Source organism: Bubalus kerabau, chromosome 1 (genome assembly GCF_029407905.1).
Source record: "Bubalus kerabau isolate K-KA32 ecotype Philippines breed swamp buffalo chromosome 1, PCC_UOA_SB_1v2, whole genome shotgun sequence".
In the NCBI taxonomy this organism is placed as follows: Eukaryota; Metazoa; Chordata; class Mammalia; order Artiodactyla; family Bovidae; genus Bubalus; species Bubalus kerabau.
Genome location: NC_073624.1, coordinates 131413453 through 131435187, shown reverse-complemented (window position 1 = coordinate 131435187; position 21735 = coordinate 131413453). Strand labels below are relative to the sequence as shown.

General features: G+C 41.2%; 1 protein-coding gene across 3 annotated transcripts in view; it reads right to left on the bottom strand.

Moving 5' to 3' along the window:
* Positions 1-21735, bottom strand: part of TBCE (tubulin folding cofactor E) — a 91508-nt gene that overhangs the window by 31571 nt on the left and 38202 nt on the right. For all 3 annotated transcript variants that reach the window (XM_055588696.1, XM_055588704.1, XM_055588712.1), the window contains one exon: positions 6762-6846. In XM_055588696.1, the coding sequence (XP_055444671.1) occupies positions 6762-6846 (85 nt within the window). The remainder of the gene's footprint in view (positions 1-6761; positions 6847-21735) is intronic.

Sequence of the window (21735 nt, the reverse complement as noted above, 5' to 3'; positions counted from 1 at the left end):
TTGGCACCCTGCTTATTTAACTTATATGCAGAGTACATCATGAGGAACGCTGGGCTGGAGGAAGCACAAGCTGGAATCAAGACTGCCAGGAGAAATATCAATAACCTCAGATATGCAGATGACACCACCCTTAAGGCAGGAGGTGAAGAGGAACTAAAAAGCCTCTTGATGAAAGTGAAAGTGGAGAGTGAAAAAGTTGGCTTAAAGCTCAACATTCAGAAAACGAAGATCATGGCATCCGGTCCCATCACTTCATGGGAAATAGATGGGGAAACAGTGGAAACAGTGGCAGACTTTATTTTTGGGGGGCTCCAAAATCACTGCAGATGGTGACTGCAGCCATGAAATTAAAAGACACTTACTCCTTGGAAGGAAAGTTATGACCAACCTAGACAGCATATTGAAAAGCAGAGACATTACTTTGCCAACAAAGGTCCATCTAGTCAAGGCTATGGTTTTTCCAGTGGTCATGTATGGATGTGAGAGTTGGACTGTGAAGAAAGGTGAGCACTGAAGAATTGACGCTTTTGAACTGTGGTGTTGGAGAAGACTCATGAGAGTCCCTTGGACTGCAAGGAGATCCAACCAGTCCATTCTAAAGGAGATCAGTCCTGGGTGTTCATTGGAAGGACTGATGCTAAAGCTGAAACTCTAGTACTTTGGCCTCATGTGAAGAGTTGACTCACTGGAAAAGACTCTGATGCTGGGAGGGATTTGCAGCAGGAGGAGAAGGGGACGACAGAGGATGAGATGGCTGGATGGCATCACTGACTCGATGGACATGAGTCTCAGTGAACTCCGGGAGTTGGTGATGGACAGGGAGGCCTGGCGTGCTGCGATTCATGGGGTCGCAAAGAGTTGAACACGACTGAGCGACTGAACTGAACTGAATATTATAAATAAGAGACTGCCATATTTACCTTAGGTTATACTGAAACTAAACGTGACGTGAAATTACCAGCACCCATGTTCAGAGGGAAGAAAATACAGGGAAGAATGTATGCCCTGAGCTGGGCTTTGAAAACCACCCTATCTGTTCCCAGGGTCTGCTCTCAATCGGCAGGGTGTCACCCCAGCAACCTGAGACGCTGGGGAGACTCCAGAAGCTGGGGGTTTCCAAAGACCCAATTCAATATACCCTGATATCCCGCTTACAGTGCAAAGGCCAGCAAACTAGTCTTCACAAGACACGTGTGCTAGAGCACATAACTGCACTCTACACCATGTCCAACACAATGTCGGCCACTTGATATTAACGCATGCTTCCGAAGAGATGGAGCCTTGAGTTCTGCTATCAAGATGGCAACTTCTGATTCACTTGCCTCATTTAAAATGGGTATACCACCCTTTTTGTCATTTACCTATTTCACAAGTCTAAGATGAGAACATTTATCATCTGGCAACGTTAAACTGCTCTGGCTTCATGAAAACAGCATCAAAGCATTAAAATGCTTACTGTGGTTAAAAAAAAACAAACTGTAATTATGGTTTTCCAAGTAAAATCTGAAATATTAAGGAAGACTCCAATAAAGTTAGTAAGAGGTCTGAATTAACTTAATAACAAGTACACGTGATATCATCTATTTTGTGTGATTTAGAGATTCCAAGATACTGACATAATCTTTACTCGTTGAAGCCATGTTCAAATGAATATTAACATCAGTATTAACGACTATAAAGGAAAAGGTCATTCCTTTAGTTTAGATCAGTGGCTACCCATCATATCAGAGCCAATGCACCCTTTTACACGGCCCCCAAAACAACCTGAAATGGAATTACCTACCCATATAGGATTTCAAAGTCAAGAAAAAAATGCCCATTTCATTGAAACAAAAGTAATTTATAATAAGATAATATGTATTTTGACGTGTAGATGCTCAGGCAAGGCTGTAACTAGGAGACACGATAAAACAAGGAGATGCTTATTTCAAGAGTAAGAACTGAAACACCAAGTCCGCGCCCTTCAGCACTTCAGGGCAAATCCCACATCTGCCAGGACTGATGCAATCTTCACTGTACTACTCAGAGACTGAAAATACCATCACATCCAGAGACCACTAAGGACATGTAGCCACGGATGATTTGGGAGGTGCTGGAGCAGGCTCCACAGGAAACATTCCCTCAGCTGGAGGCTGTGTGAGGTCATGGTCCAGGTAAGGCATCAATAGGCCCAGATAAGAAATTTCTATGTCCACACCTTTCCAAACACATAAATTGCGCCCTTCATCTCCATAAACTCTTGACAGATTCTGAGCTGGCCTTGTGACACATGTGTCATCACCACTGGCCTCTAGGAACATGCCAGTTCTTCTATCCTGACTATTCAAAATTACAGACTGCTGAACTAGCAAAGAGTTTGCGATTATCTAATTCTGACCCTCATTTTAGAGGTCAGTAAAGTGTGATTTGTTTGGGGTTCTAAAGATTGTTAAAACCGAAGCATGAAGCTGCTTCATTTCCAGGAATGTGTTCACTGTACAACATTTAAACAATGATAAGCTTAATATTCCCCTTCAGGGATCATAGCCTTTCCATGGTGAAGGGGCTTGCGTAACTCAATGAAGCTATGAGCTATGTCGTGCAGGGCCACCCAAGACAGACAGGTGACAGGGAAGGGCTCTGATAAAACATGGTCCGCTGGAGGAGGAAATGGCAAACTACTCCAGGATTCTTGCTGCAAGAACCTCATGAACAGTATAAAAAAGGAAAAAGATATGACACTATAAAATGAGTCCCCCAGGTTGGAAGGTGTCCAATATGCTACTGGGAAAGAGCAGATGGAAATTACTAATATCTCCAGAAAGAATGAAGCAGCTGGGCCAAATCAGAAATGATGCTCAGTTATGGATGTGTCTGGTGGTGAAAGTAAAGTCTGATGCTATAAAGAACATTACTGCACAGAAACCTGGAATAGTTAGGTCCATAAATTAAAGTAAATTGGACGTCAACCAGGAGATGACAAGAGTGAACATCGACTTCTTAGCAATCTGTGAACTAAAATGGATGGGAATGGGCGAATTTAATTCAGACGACTATTATATCTACTACGGTGGGCAAGATTCCCTTAGAAGAAATGGAGTAGCCCTCAGAGTAAACAAGAGAGTCCAAAATGCAGTACTTGGGTACAATTTCAAAAACGACAAACCATTCAATATCACAGTAATCTAAGCCTATGCTCCAACCACCAAGGCCAAAGAAGCTGAACTTAAACAGTTCAGCTACAGCTCAGCTACAGCTAAAGACCTACAAGAACTTCTAGAATGAACACACAAAAAAAGATGTCCTTTACAGCATAGGGGATTGGAACGAAAAGCAGGAAGTCGAAAGATACCTGGAGTAACAGGCAAGTTTGGCCTTGGAGTACAAAATGAAGCAGGGTAAAGGCTAACAGAGCTTCGCTAAGAGTATACACTGGTCATAGAAAACAGCTTCTTTCAACAACACAAGAGATGACTCTACACATGGACATCACGAGATGGTCAATACAAAATTAGACTGATTATGTTCTTTGCAGCCAAAGACAGAGAAGCTCTACACAGTCAGCAAAACAAACAAACAAAAAAAGACCTGGAGCTGACTGTGGCTCAGATCATCAGCTCCTCACTGAAAAATTGAAGAAAGTAGGGAAAACCACTAGGCCATTCAGGTATGACAAATCAAATCCCTTATGATTATATAGTGGACGTGACAAATAAATTCAAGGGACTGAATTTATTCAATCCCAGATCTGGTAGACACAGTGCCTGAAGAACTATGGATGGAGGTTCATAACATTGTACAGGAGGCAGTGACCAACACCACCCCAAAGTAAAAGAAATGCTTAGAAGGCAAAATGGTTGTCTGAGGAGGCCTTACAGAGAGCTGAGGAAAGAAGAAAAACAAAAGACAAGGGAGAAGAGGAAAGATATACCCAACTGGATGCAGAGTTTCAGAGAATAGCAAGGAGAGATAAGAAGGCCTTCTTAAATGAACAATGCAAACAGGATGGGAAAGATTAGAGATCTCCTCAAGAAAACTGGAGGTATCTAGGGGACATTTCATGCAAAGATGGGCACAATAAAGGATAGAAACGCTAAGGATCTAACAGAACCAGAACAGATAAAGAAGAGGTAGTAAGAATACACATAAGAACTATACAAAAAAGGTCTTAAAGATCTGGATAACCATGATGGTGTGGTCACTCATCTAGACCAGACAACTTGGGAGTCTGAAGTCAAGTGGGCCTTAGGAAGCATTACTATGAACAAAGCTGGTGGAGGTGATGGAATTTCAACTGAGCTATTTAAAATCCTAAAAGATGATGCTGTTAAAGTGCTGTACTCAATACATCTGCAAATCTAGAAAACTCAGCAGTGGCCACTGGACTAGAAAGGTCAATTTTCATTCTAATCCCAAAGAAGAACAACCCCAAATAATGTTCAAAGTACCGTACTTTTGCATTCATTTCATGTGCTAGTAAGGTTATCCTCAATATCCATCAAGCCAGGCTTCAACAGTACATGAACAGATGTACAACTTTCAGATGTACAAGCTGGGTTTAGAAAAGGCAGAGGAACTAGAGATTAAAATTCCAACACTTTGATTATAGAGAAAGAAAGGGAATCCCAAAAAAACAATCGCAGAAAAACAAAACATCTATTGCTTCCTTGACTACACTAAAGCTTTTAACTATATGGATCACAACAAACTATGGAAACATTTTAAAGAGATGAAAATACCAGATCATTTTACTTGCCTCCTGAGAAACCTGTATGCAGGTCACGAAGCAACGGTTAAAATCAGACATGGAACAACGGACTGGTTCAAAATTGGGAAAGGAGTACAACAAGGCTGTATATTGTTACTCTGCTTATTTAACTTATATTCAAAGTACATCATGTGAAATGCTGGGTTGGATGAATCACAAGCTGGAATCAAGACTGCTGGGAGGAATATCAACAACCTCAGATATGCAGATGATACCACTCCAAAGGCAGAAAGTGAATAGGAACTAAAGAGCCTCTTGACAAAGGTGAAAGAGAGTGAAGAAGCTGGCTTAAAACTCAACATTCAAAAAACTAAGATCATAGCATCTGATCCCATCACTTCATGGCAAATAGAAGGAGAAAAAGTGGAAGCAGTGATGGATTTTATTTTCTTAGGCTCCAAAATCACTGCAGACAGTGACTGCAGCCATGAAATTAAAAGATGCTTGCTCCTTGGAAGGAAAACTATGACCAACCCAGAGTATAAAAAAGCAGAGACATCACTTTGCTGACAAAGATGCATATAATCAAAGCTATGGTTTTTTCCAGGAGTCATGTATGGATATGAGAATTGGACCATAAAGAAGGCTGAGTGCAGAAGAATTGATGTGTTCAAACTGTGATGATGGAAATGGCTCATGAGAGTCCCTTAGACTGCAAGATCAAACCGGTCAATCCTAAACATTCAATGGATGCTGAAACTCCAACAGTTTGGCCAACAGTCGGCTGATGTGAAGAGCCAACTCATTGGAAAAGGTTGCAGACAAAAGGAGAAGGGAGGGACAGAGGATGAGATGGTTAGATAGCATCACTGACTCAATGGACATGAATTTGAGCAAATTCTAGGGGATAGTGAAGGACAGGGAAGCCTGGCATACTGCAGTCCATGGTGTTGCAAAGAGTTGTACAAGACTTAGCAACTGAACAGCAACAAAGCTTAATATTAAAAGATTCTTGCAAGAAATTGAAACTTAGGGAAAATAAACACCAATAAAAATTTTTTGAAAGACTGCCTGAAATTCCCCACCATCCTTTTCAGAGCTTCACATAGTTTCTCTGAAATCAAACAGGTAAAAATATCAGTAGCACTGTAATGTATAATTCTTTTCATGACAAGAGCTTTTAAAAATAGTGGCCTAGCATTCCACTATTTGGAGGTTCTATAGTTTGTTTAATTACCTAGTTCTTATTGGCTATCTTGTTAATGAACCAGTAAGAAGTGTTTATATCCATTCAATAAAAAAAGAAAAAACCGTCATAAAACAAAAATATACAGAAAAAGAAAAGAAAGCAATCCCACTTGTAAGGTTAAGACTGAGAGTTTTAAAAACAAGGGAAAAGGACTCCTCTGGTGTTCGAGCAGTTAAGAATCTTCCTGCCATGCAGGGGACACGGATTCAATCCCTGGTCCAAGAAGACGCCACGTACTTCGGGGCAACTAAGCTCCCATGAGCTGCACCTACTGAGGCACACACGCCCTAGAACCCCTGCTCCACTGCAAGAGAAACCACTGCAATAAGTCTGCACGCTGCAACTAGAGTGCAGCTCCCACCTGCCGCAGTTAGAGAAAGCCTGCCCTCAGCACAGCCAAAAATAAATAAATAAAAAGCATAACAAATTAAAAAGATAATAAAAACAAGGCAAAAATTCTACAAATAGTATGGGCTTTTTAGAATACACTAAATTCTACATTATAACCACCCCAAGAGTCAAATGCCTCTTCTCCATCCCCCTTTATTCAACTATTAAATATTCTCCTACATAACCATGTCAGGGACTTCCCTGGGGTTCAGGCAAGAATCCCTTCCAATTCAGGGAACTTGGGTTCAATCCCTGGCTGGGGAACTCGGAGCCCACACGGCAGGGGGCAAATAAGCCTGTGTGCTGCACCTGGAGAGCAGCAGGAGTGCCAAAATGAAGATCCCAGGAGCTGCAGCTAGGAGCCGACGCAACCAAATAAACACATAAACATTTTAAAAATAAAGATAACCAGGCCAGTTCAAAATGGAAAATTACCTGCATTTAAAATACACAGTCCCTTCGTGGCTTCCATCGTGCTTTCCCCGCTCAGGATTGTCCCATTCTACTCCTAACCAGAGTCCTGGCAGAACAAGAAAACCCAAATGAGAAATTAGAACAAGGTCAGGCTCCATTTTTCTGCAACCAAATGCAGTTTCAACGGAAACCATATCACACAGACACCACTGGGGAAGAAAGAAGTCTTTAGGAAAAAAAAGTAACCTTGGACTCAGGACTTAATCAGCAAAGGCAACAGTAAGTTTGGTTCAAAAAAAATCAAAAAATACAACTGCAGAAAATAATTATAGCTACTGAGCACTTATGTGCCAGAAACTTTGCTTTATTTCATGTTATCCTTACAACAGACATTTCATCTTTATAAACGAGATGTTATCATTATCTTCTTTTTAACAGTTCCTGAACAAATACACACTTTTTTGAGTCCTAGCCTAGCAATATGCTGTTCATAAAGTAAAATTATATATATATATAATTAGTATTTTTCTTCAATATAGGTAAAATAACACCCAAAGTCACACATCTTCAGGTCATTCTAATTGCAGAAGCCAATACTTACCCACCATACTATGCCATGTATAACTTGTATCTTACATTTGCAAACCACATTCAGTTTTCAGAGCATTCTCTTACCCTCCCTTCTCTCTTCTCCCTATATTTATTAAGCACCCACTATCCCATGGACAGAGGAGCCTGGTAGGTTATAGTCCAAGGCACCACAAAGAATTGGACATGACTGAAGCGACTTGGCACACACACACACGTGCACACGGAACTGTGCTAGGTGCACAAGTCTGTGAGACAGAGTTTCACTTCTGGATCTACCCTACTGCGGAGAAGTAGAAAATCTAGATAAACAATTTTTAAAAATCACTTTACACCAATTAGAATGGCTTGTGTCAACAAAACAAGAGAGAAAATAAGTGTTGGCCAGGGATATGGAGAAAGTGCTAATTTTATGCATTGCTAGTGGGAATGTAAAATGGTGTAGCTAACTGTGGAAAACAGTGCAGTGGTTCCTGAGCAAGCTACACATGGGATTATCACCTGATCTAGCAATTCTACTTCTGGGCAAACACCCAAAGAACTGACAGCAGGAACTCAAATAGGTATTAATATACTTGTGTTCACAGCAGCATTCTTCAAAATAGCCAAAAGTGAATGGATGAATGGATAAAGTGTCCAATGACAGATCAATTACTCAACAAAATGTGGTCTGTTCACACAATGGAATATTCAGTCTTAAAAAGGAATGAAATTCTGACACATTCTACAACATGGATGAACCCTAAGGACTTTATGCTAAGTGAACTAAGCCAGACACACAAAAACAAACAATACATTCATGCTACGTCATTTCAGTCATGTCTGATTCTTTGCGACTCCATGGACTGCAGCCCAACAGGCTCCTCTGTCCATGGGATGCTCCAAGCAAGAATGCTGGAGTGGGTTGCCATTTCCTCCTTCAGGGGATCTTCTGGACCCAATTACTGAATTCACATCTCTTACTTCTCCTGCACCAGCAGGCAGGTTCTTTATCACTCGAGTCACCTGGGTTTTCTTAAGAGAGAAATGTTCAGTCCTTCACCCCAAAGTCCATGCACTCACCACCTGGCCCCCCCCATCACCTGGCACTTTAGACCCAGGTCCACCTGGCACCTGCCTGCCACCGAGGGCAAGCGCGCCTGAAGCTGCCACCCCCGAGGCACTCTCCCTAGGGAGCCGCGCACTGAGAAAGGAGTCCACGAGGTCTCAGCACCGGCTGTGGCTGCTGTGTGCGAGCAACTGTCCGGGGGTGGGGTGGCAGGACATTGGGATTGGCTTGTCTAGCACAAACCAATTTGAAGCTGAATAAAATTGTATAAACTGAGTCATTTCTGATTAACTCTGCTAAAACCACATCATGAAACTACAGCATAGGAAAGAACTGTCTTCAGAAAAAACCCCAAGTCTCTAAATAATAGGTTCATACCCAATACTGATGACGAGGCATCATAACTGGGGCTGATAAAAATTAACTCAAATACAGAAATCATGTCCTAAATTAAAATAAACCCCATTGCCCCTGCTATGGACTTGTGGGGGCAGGGGGAACACTGAGTATTCTGATTCATAAGGTATTCTGACTCCCGTTGAAGTTAAAGGGGTCATACTGAAAACCTTGAAAACATGTGTGTTTACAGCTGAGCACATTAGGGCAAAATTGAGACCAATGTTAGGTCCAAGTAGAAAAAAACCTAGAACGTGTGGGAGGAATTTTAACAAGGTTTCCTTTGCAGTGAGGTCCCACATTCAACTCAGTTTAACCCAGAACAGATGACAGCCGTGGAAAGGGAGCCAGTCGACCAAGTCTCGAGGTCATACACAGAGAAGAGGGGACATGGCGTAGAATCAGGGTGGTCAATGGGACGGGTCCCCAGTCTCTTCCTGGGACCCCTGCAACCTCCAACCCAGAGCTCCTGCCCAAACCATGGAATCTGTCAGGATTTCTAACTTGGGGTGTTTCCATTTCCACAATCCCCCAGGCAATGGGGAGTGAGGGGTCTGAGAACTTCTGGCTCCGTTTCCTGGGCCATGATGGCGAAGGCATCCTCGGCCACCCAGATAGGACCTCATCCCACACCCCAGCGCCTCTTCCCACACAAAGGCAGCTGAATGTGGGGCGGGGGAGGGAGGGAGGCAGGACTCGGCACTCCAGGTTCAGTGGGGTGTCCCGGGCCTCTGCCCTGGAAACCCAACTGTGTGTGTGGTTCAGTCACAGCAGAGATGAAGTCTGGGGCCACCTATATGAGATGCCTAGAATACTCAAATTCATAGAAACAGAAAGTGGAATGGTGTTTGCCAGGAGCTGAGAGGAGGGTAGAACAGGAAATCATTGCTTAATGGCTACAGGGTTTCACTTCTGTAAAATGAAGAAGGTTCTGGAGATGAATGGTGGGGATGACTGCACATCATCATTCTACTTAAAATCACTGGACTATACAATTAAAGGTGACTAAAATGTTAAGCTCAGTTATGTGAAACTTACCACAATTTAAAATACACACACACATATATATATCTTTTAAACCACCAGAGAGCTAAGAAGGCACTGAAGAATTACAAGGCCAAAATGTGAGAGAAGAGGGAAACCCAGAGTTAAGCCTTAGAGCATCTTTTTTCCCCTGGGCATCTGCTGATTCTGGCAGAAAAGGTTGAAAAGCTAAAAAGCTGAATAAATCTTTGTTCAGCTTTAGATAGAGCTTTTGAGGGACTAAGGCTTCCCTAGTGGCTCAACTGTAAAGAATCTGCCTGCGGTACAGGAGACCTGGGTTCGATCCCTGGGTCGGAAAGATTCCCTAGAGAAGGAAATGACAACCCACTCCAGTATTCTTGCCTGGAGAATTCCATGGACAGAGGAGCCAGGCAGGCTATAGCCCATGATCGCAAAGAGTCGGACATGACTGTGTGACTTTCACTTTCACTTTTGAGGGAGTCAGAGATAAATAATGAAAATCAGAGTCTCCCAAGGAAGGTGGAGGTTGCAAGAAACTCTCTAGGTTTTGTTCTGGGGCTTGAAATGCTTTCAACCTAAGAGCAAGAAGGAACCAACCTAAATAGACTAACCCCTGTAGCAACTGAAGGTTAACTCCAAACAATCACATTCCCAGATGTGCTTAGATGATCTGGGATTGCTGTGGACCTTCTGCATCTGCCAGAGTTCACTTCAGTCCTCTCTGGAAGAAGACACCACCCCTGCAAAGCTCAAATTACAACTCTTCACAACCAATATCTGGCACTCAAAGAAAAACAACTAAGCACAGAAAAAGAGAAGAGTCTATGACTGGAAACCAAGAAAAACAACAGCCAACAGAAACTGACTAAAGAAGAGATTGCACCCAACTGTGTGAAGAGAGGCTGCAACATGGTAAAGAACTTGAACTTCGTCCTGCTTCTCCAGAGAAACTTATAAGCCTGGAGAAAAGAAGACATAACAGACGGGCTACAGGCACATAAAAAGATGCACATCGTTGCTAATTATTAGAGAAATGCAAATCAAAACTACAATGAGGTACCATTTCACACCAGTCAGCATGACAACCATTAAAAAGTCTACAAATAACAAATACTGGAGAGGGTGTGGGCAAAGAGGAACCCTCCGACACTGTTGGTGGGAGTGTAAATTGGTGCAGCTACTATGGAAAACAATATGGGTGTTCCTCAAAAAATTAAAAATAGAGCTAACATATGACCCAGCAATCCCACTTCTAGACACGTATCCAGACAAGAATTAAAGAATTAAAAAAAACTCTTAATTCAAAAATACATGACCCCTGTGTTCACAGCAGCATTATTTTCAATAGCCAAGACACAGAAGCAACCTAAATGTCCATCAACAGATGGATGGATAAAGAGATGGTATATGCACACAATGAAATATTACTCAGCCATTACAAAGAATGAAATAATGCCATCTGCAGCAACACAGATGAATCTAGAGATTATCATACTAAGTAAAGTAAATCAGAGAAAGACAAATGCCATATGACATCACTTACATGTGGAAGCTACAATATGATACAAATGAACATATCTAAAGAACAAAAACTCCCAGATGAAGAGAACAGACTTGTGGTTGCCAGGTGTGGGGGTGGCATATAGGGAAGGATTGGGAGTTTGGGATTAGCAGTTGCAAACTATCATATGTAAGATGGATAAACAACAAGGTCTTACTGTATAGAATGGGGAACCATGTCCGATATCCTGTGATAATTAAGCCATAATAGAAAAAAATAAGAAAGAATATATATATGTAAAACTGAATCACTTTTCTGTAGAGCAGAAAATTAACACAACATTGCAAATCAACTATAATTCAATATTTTTTTTTAATTCAGAAGAAAGAAAACTGGATACTGAAAGATCAAAAATCACTAACAACAAAACAAAAAAAAGCTGAAGGAGGGTGGATAAGAAGCATTAAAAGAGGATAGGAGAGAATAATTGAAAAAGTAGTAGTCAAGTAGCTTTGAGTTTCCTTGCAGCAAAAAGAAAAAGATGCAATCCTCTTGTTCAGTAGGAAAACCATCTCTGTTTTTTCCCATTCCCTGAGCTAACAATAATTTGTCACAGAGTGTTTGTTTGTATAAAGGGCATTAAGATAATGAAGAACACATCACACTTGATAGCATCTTTATAACATATCCACTGGTGTTTCAGAAGTGGCTATTTCTTAATTCAAGCCTCAGCCGAAGTCCAGGATAGAAAGCTTGGTTTTGTAAGGGCTCAGATGGTTTTATTTTGCTTTCTGGTGGCTTCCTGGTACAACCAAAGGAATAAAAACTTAATCTCAAAATGGGACATCAGAATCATCTAGGGAGCACGTTTTAAGTGATGAGTCCTGGAACTTAACTCTGAAATAGTGAATTAGAATCTCTTCATGTCCAAACTGAGAATTCATATTTCTAACAAGACCCCAGGCATGCTGCATTAGACTCCCCTTGCTAGACATGTTACTTTGGCTAGACTTCTTTCTACAATGAAACGACAGTGATTCCAAACTGAAGTCACTTACAATAAACTGAACAACAGGTATTCTATTTATCTGTTACTAGTCCTACAACACATGGTTGATAAGGGTAATAGTTTAGTCAAACAAAGAGCACATTTTCTGTCATGAGGGCCAGTAATTACAGATTTTTATATTCATCACACTGATGACTGCAAAGTATTATGCTCTAACAAAAGCCAACATATTATTACTTTCCTACCGATGAAAATTCCTAAGAACATTTAAAAAAGTACTTTTTCCTAATTCATTGTAATAACAACAATAATCAGTCAGTTCAGTCACTCAGTAGTGTCTGACTCTTTGCAATCCATTGGACTGCAGCACACCAGGCTTCCCTGTCCATCACCAACGCCTGGAGCTTGCTAAAACGCATGTCCATCGAGTCAGTGATGCCGTCCAGCCATCTCATCCTCTGTCATCCCCTTCTCCTCCTGCCTTCACTCCTTCCTAGCATCAGGGTCTTTTCCAAGTAGTCAGTTCTTTGCATCAGGTGGCCAAAGGATTGGAGTTTCAGCTTCAGCATCAGCCCTTCCAATGAACACCCAGGACTGATCTCCTTTAGGATGGACGTGTTGGATCTCCTTGCAGTCCAAGGGACTCTCAAGAGTCTTCTCCAACACCACAGTTCAAAAGCATCAATTCTTCGGTCCTCAGCTTTCTTTATAGTCCAACTCTCACAGCCATACATGACTGCTGGAAAAACCATAGCCTTGACTAGACGGACCTTTGTTGGCAAAGTAATGTCTCTGCTTTTCAATATGCTGTTTAGGTTGGTTATAACTTTCCTTCCAAGGAGTAAGCGTCTTTTAATTTCATGGCTGCAGTCACCATGTGCAGTGATTTTGGAGCCCCCCAAAATAAAGTCTGTCACTGTTTCCATTGTTTCCCCATCATCATTGCCATGAAGTCATGGGACTATATGCCATGATCTTTGTTTTTTGAATGTTGAGTTTTAAGCTTTTTCATTCTCCTCTTTCACTTTCATCAGAAGGCTCTTTAGTTCCGCTTCACTTTCTGCTAGAACGGTGGTGTCATCTGCATATCTGAGGTTATTGATATTTCTCCCAGCAATCTTGATTCCAGCCTGACCTTTCTCATGATGTACTCTGCATATAAGTTAAATAAGCAGGGTGACAATATACGGCCTTGATGTACTTCTTTTCTTATTTGGAACCAGTCTGTTTTTCCATGTCCAGTTCTAACTGTTGCTTCCTGACCTACATACAGGTTTTTCAAGAGGCAGGTCAGGTGGTCTGGTATTCCCATCTCTTGAGGAATTTTCCAGGTTGTTGTGATCCACATAGTCAAAGGTGTTGGCATAGTCAACAAAGCAGGAGATGTTTTTTTGGAACACTCTTGCTTTTTCGATGACCCAATGGATGTTGGCAATTTGATCTCTGGTTCCTCTGCTTTTTCTAAATCCAGTTGAATATCTGGAAGTTCTTGGTTCATGTACTGTTGAAGCCTTGCTTGGAGAATTTTGAGCATTACTTTGCTAGCTTGTTAAATGAGTACAACTGTGCGGTACTTTGAGCGTTCTTTGGCATTGCCTGGCTTTGGGATCAGAATGAAAACTGACCTTTTCCAGTCCTGTGGCCACTGCTGAGTTTTCCAGATTTGCTGGCATATTGAATGCAGCACTTTCACAGCACCATCTTTTAGGATTTGAAATAGCTCAACTGGAATTCCATCACCTCCACTAGCTTTGTTCATAGTGATGCTTCCTAAGACCCACTTGACTTTGCATTCCAGGATGTCTGGCTCTAAGTCAGTGATCACACCATCGTGGTTATCTGGGTCATGAAGATCTGTTTTTTTGTGTACTTCTTCTGTGTATTCTTGCCATCTCTTAATATCTTCTGCTTCTGTTAGGTCCATACCATTTCTGTCCTATATTGTGCCCATCTCTGCATGAAATGTTCCCTTGGTATCTCTAATTTTCTTGAAGAGATCTCTAATCTTTTCTATTCTATTGTTTTCCTCTATTTCTTTGCACTGATCACTAAGGAAGGCTTTCTTATCTCTTCTTGCTATTCTTTGGAACTCTCCATTCGGGATACTAAGAAACTCATATCTAACATTAATCAAGAAAAAAGCTGGTGTAAAATTTTGATGACACAAACAGTAGATTAAAAGACCTCTAACTACTATATCAAAACCTCCTGGTAACCGCAAACCAGAAATGCACTATAAATATATAGTACATTCATATATATACATAAAGTATGTATACACATACATATACATATAAACATATATGTGTACATATATACATGGGCTTCTCTGATGGCTCAGTGGTAAAGAATCTGTCTGCAGTGCAGGAGACGCAGGAGAATTGGGTTTGATCCCTAGTTCAGGAAGATCTCCTGGAGGAGGAGATGGCAACCTACTCCAGGATTCTTGCCTGGAAAATCCCATGGACAGAGAAGTCTGGCAGATTACAGTCCATAGGGTTATACAGAGTCAGACATGACTGAGCATGCATGCACACATGTATAAACACACACAGAGAAAAAAGAAAAAGGAATTCAACCTCAACACTAAAGATAGTCATAAAATCATAAGAGAAAAAAAGAGAAAAAGACCTACAAAAGCACATCCACAACAATGAGCAAAATTGGAAGAAGAACATACATATTGGCAATTACCTTAAATGTAAATAGATTAACTACTCCAACCAGAAGACATAGACTGGCTGAATGGATATAAAAATAAGACCCATATGTATGCTGTCTACAAGAGACCCACTTCAGATTAGAGACGCAAAGAGTCTGAAAGGGAGGGGATGGAAGAAGGTATTCCATGCAAATGGAATTCAAAAGAAAGTTGGAGTAGCAATATTCTTATCAAAAAACAGGTCTTTAAAACAAAGACTGCTACAAGAGTCAAAGAAAGACACTACAAAATGATCAAGAAGTCAACCCAAGAAGACATAACAATTGTAAATATAGATGAACACAGCATAGAAGCACTTCAATGTAGAAAACAAACATTAACAGACATAAAAGGAGAAATTGACAGCAACACAATAGTAGTGGGTGATTTTAGCACGCCACTTAAATCAATTGACAAATCATTCAGACATAAAATCAACGAGGAAACAGAGGCCTTAAGTGACACATTAGAACAGATGAACTCAACTGGTATTTACAGAGCATTCCATCCTAAAGCAGCAGAATGCACATTTTTTTCAAGTGCACATGGATTATTCACTAGGATAAATCATATGTTGGGTCACAAAGTGAGCCTTGGTAAATTTCACAAAATTGAAATAATATCAAGTATCTTTTCTGACCACATTGCCTGCAGATTCTAATCTAATCTTCAATTACAAGGAAGAATTACAAAATCTGTAAAAAACACAAAAATGTGAAGGCTAAACAACATGCGACTTAACAACCAATGGATCACTGAAGATGTGAAAGAAACCAAAAAATACCTAGGGCTTCTCTGGTGGTCTGCTGCTGCTGCTAAGTCGCTTTAGTCATGTCCGACTCTCAGCGACCCCATGGACTGCAGCCCACCAGGCTCCTCCATCCATGGGATTTTCCAGGCAAGAGTATTGGAGTGGGGTGCCATTGCCTTCTCCGTCTCTGGTGGTCTAGAGGTTAAGAATCCACCTGCCAATGCAGGGAACATGGGATCACTCCCTGGTCAGGGAAGATCTCACATGCTGTGGAACAACTAAGCCCATGCACCACAACTACTGAGCCAACAAACCACAAATACTGAGCCCATGTGCCACAGCTACTAAAATCCACATGCCCCAGAGCCTGTGTTCCACAATAAGAGAAGCCACTGCAAGGAGAAGCTCAGGAATCACAGTGAAGAATAGCTCACGCTCTCTGCAACCAGGGAAAACCCAGAGGCAGCAATGAAGACCCAGTGCAGCCAAATAAATTAACAAATTTTTAAAAAAAGAAAAAAACCATCTCCTAAAACTCAACCACGAAGACATAGAAGACAGGAACAGATCTATCACAAGTACTGAAATTGAAACCATGAATTTAAAAAACTCCCAACAAACAAAAAGTCCAGGACCAGATGGCTTCACAGGTGAATTCTGGCAAACATTTAGACAAGAGTTAACATGTATCCTTCTGAAACTCTTTCAAAAAATTGCAGGGGAAGGAACACTCCCAAAGTCATTCTATGAGGCCACCATCACTCTGATACCAAAACCAAGGATATCAGATCAGATCAGTCGCTCAGTCGTGTCCGACTCTTTGTGACCCCATGAATCGCAGCATGTCAGGCCTCCCTGTCCATCACCAACTCCCGGAGTTCACTCAGACTCATGTCCATCGAGTCAGTGATGCCATCCAGCCATCTCATCCTCTGCCGTCCCCTTCTCCTCCCGCCCCCAATCCCTCCCAGCATCAGAGTCTTTTCCAATGAGTCAACTCTTCGCATGAGGTGACCAAAGTACTGGAGTTTCAGCTTTAGCATCCTTCCTTCCAAAGAAATCCCAGGGCTGATCTCCTTCAGAATGGACTGGTTGGATCTCCTTGCAGGCCAAGGGACTCTCAAGAGTCTTCTCCAACACCACAGTTCAAAAGCATCAATTCTTCAGGGCTCAGCCTTCTTCACAGTCCAACTCCCACATCCATACATGACCACAGGAAAAACCATAGCCTTGACTAGAGGGACCTTTGTTGGCAAAGTAATGTCTCTGCTTTTGAATATGCTACCTAGGTTGGTCATAACTTTCCTTCCAAGGAGTAAGAGTCTTTTAATCTCATGGCTGCAGTCACCATCTGCAGTGATTTTGGAGCCCAGAAAAATAAAGTCTGACACTGTTTCCACTGTTTCCCCATCTATTTGCCATGAAGTGATGGGACCGGATGCCATGATCTTTGTTTTCTGAATGTTGAGCTTTAAGCCAACTTTTTCACTCTCCACTTTCACTTTCATCAAGAGGTTTTTTAGTTCCTCTTCACTTTCTGCCATAAGGGTGGTGTCATCTGCATATCTGAGGTTATTGATATTTCTCCCGACAATCTTGATTCCAGCTTGTGTTTCTTCCAATCCAGCGTTTCTCATGATGTATTCTGCACAGAAGTTAAATAAACAGGGTGACAATATACAGCCTTGACGAACTCCTTTTTCTATTTGGAACCAGTCTGTTGTTCCATGTCCAGTTCTAACTGTTGCTTCCTGACCCGCATACAAATTTCTCAAGAGGCAGATCAGGTGGTCTGGTATTCCCATCTATCTCAGAATCTTCCACAGTTTATTGTGATCCCACACAGTCAAAGGCTTTGGCATAGTCAATAAAGCAGAAATAGATGTTTTTCTGGAACTCTCTTGCTTTTTCGATGATCCAGCAGATATTGGCAATTTGATCTCTGGTTCCTCTGCCTTTTCTAAAACCAGCTTCAACATCAGGAAGTTCACGGTTCTCATATAGCTGAAGGCTGACTTGGAGAATTTTGAGCATTACTTTACTAGCATGTGAGATGAGTGCAATTGTGCAGTAGTTTGAGCATTCTTTGACATTGCCTTTCTTTGGGATTGGAATGAAAACTGACCTTTTCCAGTCCTGTGGCCACTGCTGAGTTTTCCAGTTTTCCAAATTTGCTGGCATATTGAGTGCAGCACTTTCACAGCATCATCTTTCAGGATTTGGAATAGCTCAACTGGAATTCCATCACCTCCAGTAGCTTTGTTCGTAGTGAGGCCCACTTGACTTCACATTCCAGGATGTCTGGCTCTAGGTCAGTGATCACACCATCATGATTATCTGGGTTGTGAAGATCTTTTTTGTACAGTTCTTCTGTGTATTCTTGCCATCTCTTCTTAATATCTTCTGCTTCTGTTAGGTCCATACCACTTCTGTCCTTTATCGAGCCCGTCTTTGCATGAAATGTTCCTTTAGTATCTCTGATTTTCTTGAAGAGATCCCTAGTCTTTCTCATTCTGTTGTTTTCCTCTATTTCCTTGCATTGATCGTTGAAGAAGGCTTTCTTATCTCTTCTTGCTATTCTTTGCAACTCTGCATTCAGATGCTTATATCTTTCCTTTTCTCCTTTGCTTTTCACTTCTCTTCTTTTCACAGCTGTTTGTAAGGCCTCCCCAGACAGCCATTTTGCTTTTTTGCATTTCTTTTCCATGGAGATGATCTTGATCCCTGTCTCCTGAACAATGTCACGAACCTCATTCCATAGTTCATCAGGCACTCTATCTATCAGATCTAGGCCCTTAAATCTATTTCTCACTTCCACTGTATAGTCATAAGGGATTTGATTTAGGTCATACCTGAATGGTCTAGTGGTTTTCCCCACTTTCTTCAATTTAAGTCTGAATTTGGCAATAAGGAGTTCATGGTCTGAGCCACAGTCAGCTCCTGGTCTTGTTTTTGCTGACTGTATAGAGCTTCTCCATCTTTGGCTGCAAAGAATATAATCAATCTGATTTCAGTGTTGACCATCTGGTGATGTCCATGTATAGAGTCTTCTCTTGTGTTGTTGGAAGAGGGTGTTTGTTATGACCAGTGCATTTTCTTGGCAAAACTCTATCCGTCTTTGCCCTGCTTCATTCCATATTCCAAGGCCAAATTTGCCTGTTACTCCAGGTGTTTCTTCACTTCCTACTTTTGCATTCCAGTCCCCTCTAATGAAAAGGACATCTTTTTTGGGTGTTAGTTCTAAAAGGTCTTATAGGTCTTTATAGAACTGTTCAACTTCAGCTTCTTCAGCATTACTGGTTGGGGCATAGACTTGGATTACTGTGATATTGAATGGTTTGCCTTGGAAACGAACAGAGATCATTCTGTCGTTTTTGAGATTGCATCCAAGTACTGCATTTTGGACTCTTTTGTAGACCATGATGGCCACTCCATTTCTTCTGAGGGATTCCTGCCCGCAGTAGTAGATATAATGGTCATCTGAGTTAAATTCACCCATTCCAGTCCATTTCAGTTCACTGATTCCTAGAATGTTGACATTCACTCTTGCCATCTCTTGTTTGACCACTTCCAATCTGCCTTGATTCATGGACCTGACATTCCAGGTTCCTATGCAATATTGCTCTTTACAGCCTCGGACCTTGCTTCTATCACCAGTCACATCCACAGCTAGGTGTTCTTTTTGCTTTGGCTCCATCCCTTCATTCTTCCTGGAGTTATTTCTCCACTGATCTCCAGTAGCATATTGGGCACCTACTGACCTGGGGAGTTCCTCTTTCAGTATCCTATCATTTTGCCTTTTCATACTGTTCATGGGGTTCTCAAGGCAAGAATACTGAAGTGGTTTGCCATTCCCTTCTCCAGTGGACCACATTCTGTCAGATCTCTCCACCATGAGCTGCCCATCTTGGGTTGCCCCACGGGCATGGCTTAGTTTCATTGAGTTAGAGAAGGCTGTGGTCCTAGTGTGATTAGATTGACTAGTTTTCTGTGAGCAATGGCTGCACTTTGCTGGAGCAGCCATGAAGAGATACCCCACGCCCAAGGTAAGAGAAACCCAAGTAAGACAGTAGGTGTTTCAAGAGGGCATCAGAGGGCAGACACACTGAAACCATACTCACAGAAAACTAGTCAAGGATATCACAAACACAAAAAGAAAATACTAGGTCAGTATCACTGATGAACGTAGATGCAAAATTCTCAACAAAATACCACCAAACCGAATCTAACAATATATTAAAAGGATCATACACCATGATCAAGTTGGAATTATTCCAGGGATAGAACTTTTTCAATATCCCCTAGTCAACCAGTGTGATACACATTAAGAAAGTGAAGAATATAAACCATATTATCATCCTAACAGATGCAAAAAAAGCTTCTGACAAAATTCAACATCTATTTCTGAGAACAACTCTCCAGAAAGTGTGAACAGAGGGAACATACCTCGACATAGTAAAGGCCACATATGAAAAACCCACAGCTAACAACATATTCAATGGTGAAAATCGGAAAGCATTTCCTCTAAGATGAGGAACAAGACAAGGATGTCCACTCTCACCACTTTTACTCAATGCAGTTTTGCAAGTCCTAGCCATAGTAATCAGAGAAGAAGAAACAAAAGGAATCCAAATTGGAAAAGAAGACGTAAAACTATCACTGTTTGCAGATGACATGATTCCATGCAAAGAAAATTCTAATGATGCTACCAGAAAACTACTAGAGCTCATCAATGAATTTGGTAAAGTTGCAGGATACAAAATTATATACAGAAATCTACTGCATTTCTATACACTAACAATGAAAGGTCAGAAAGAGAAATGTAAGGAAACAATCCCATTTATCACTGCGTCAAGAAGAACAAAATACCTAGGAAAAAACCTACCTAAGGAGGCAGAAGACCTGTACTCTGAAAACTGTTAAGAGACTGATGAAAGAAATCAAAGATGACAGAAACAGATGGAAACATACACCATGTTCCTGGACTGGAAGAATCAATATTGTCAAAATGAGTATACTATCCAAAGTAATCCACAGATTCAATGCAACCCCTGTTAAATTACTAGTGGCATTTTTTGCAGATCTAGAACAAAAAAATCTTCACACGTTACTGACTAGGGGATTTTTGCAGAAACTAATGGCTGTGGCCAGAGATTTGTTATGCAAGTGAATATTGAAACATCACCAGTCAATAATGTTTGGGTAACAGAAGATGTATTAATATAGCTCTGGTCTTTAAACTGTTAAGATTTGTATGGAAACACAACAGACCCTGAAGAGTCAAAAAAAAAAAAAAAAATAGAGCTGGAGTAATCAGATTCCCAGACTTCAGACTATATTATAAAGCTATAATAAAATAATATGGTACTGGCACAAAAACACAAACGCAGATCAATGGAAAAGGATAGAAAGCCCAGAAATAAATCCACACAGCTACTTGCAAACAGTACAACTGACAAGGGCTTAATTTCCAAAATATACAAATAGCTCACACAACTCAATAAAAAACCCCAAACAAGCCAATTGAAAAATGGGCAGAAGATCTAAATAGACACGTCTCCAAAGATGACATACAGAAAGCCAACAGACACATGAGAAGATGCTTGACACTGCTAATTATTAGAGAAATGCAAATCAAAACTATAATGATGTATCACCTCACAGTGGTCAGAATAACCATCATCAAATAAAAGTCTACAAACAAATGCTGGAGAGGGTGTAAAGAAAAGGGAACCCTGTTCCCTTTTAGGAGCTCCCTACACTGTTGGTAGGAATGTAAATTGGTACAGCCACTATAGAGAACAGTATGGAGTTTCCTTGAAAAAGTAAAAATAGAGATTGCCCTCATGATCCAGTGGTTAAGGACTGGGCACTTTCACCGCTGGGGCCCATGGTCAATCCCTGGTTGGGGAACTAAGATCCTGCAAGCCCCATAAGGCAGCCAGAAACAAAAATTTTTAAAAAGAAGATCTCAAAAGAGAGCTTTACCATATGAT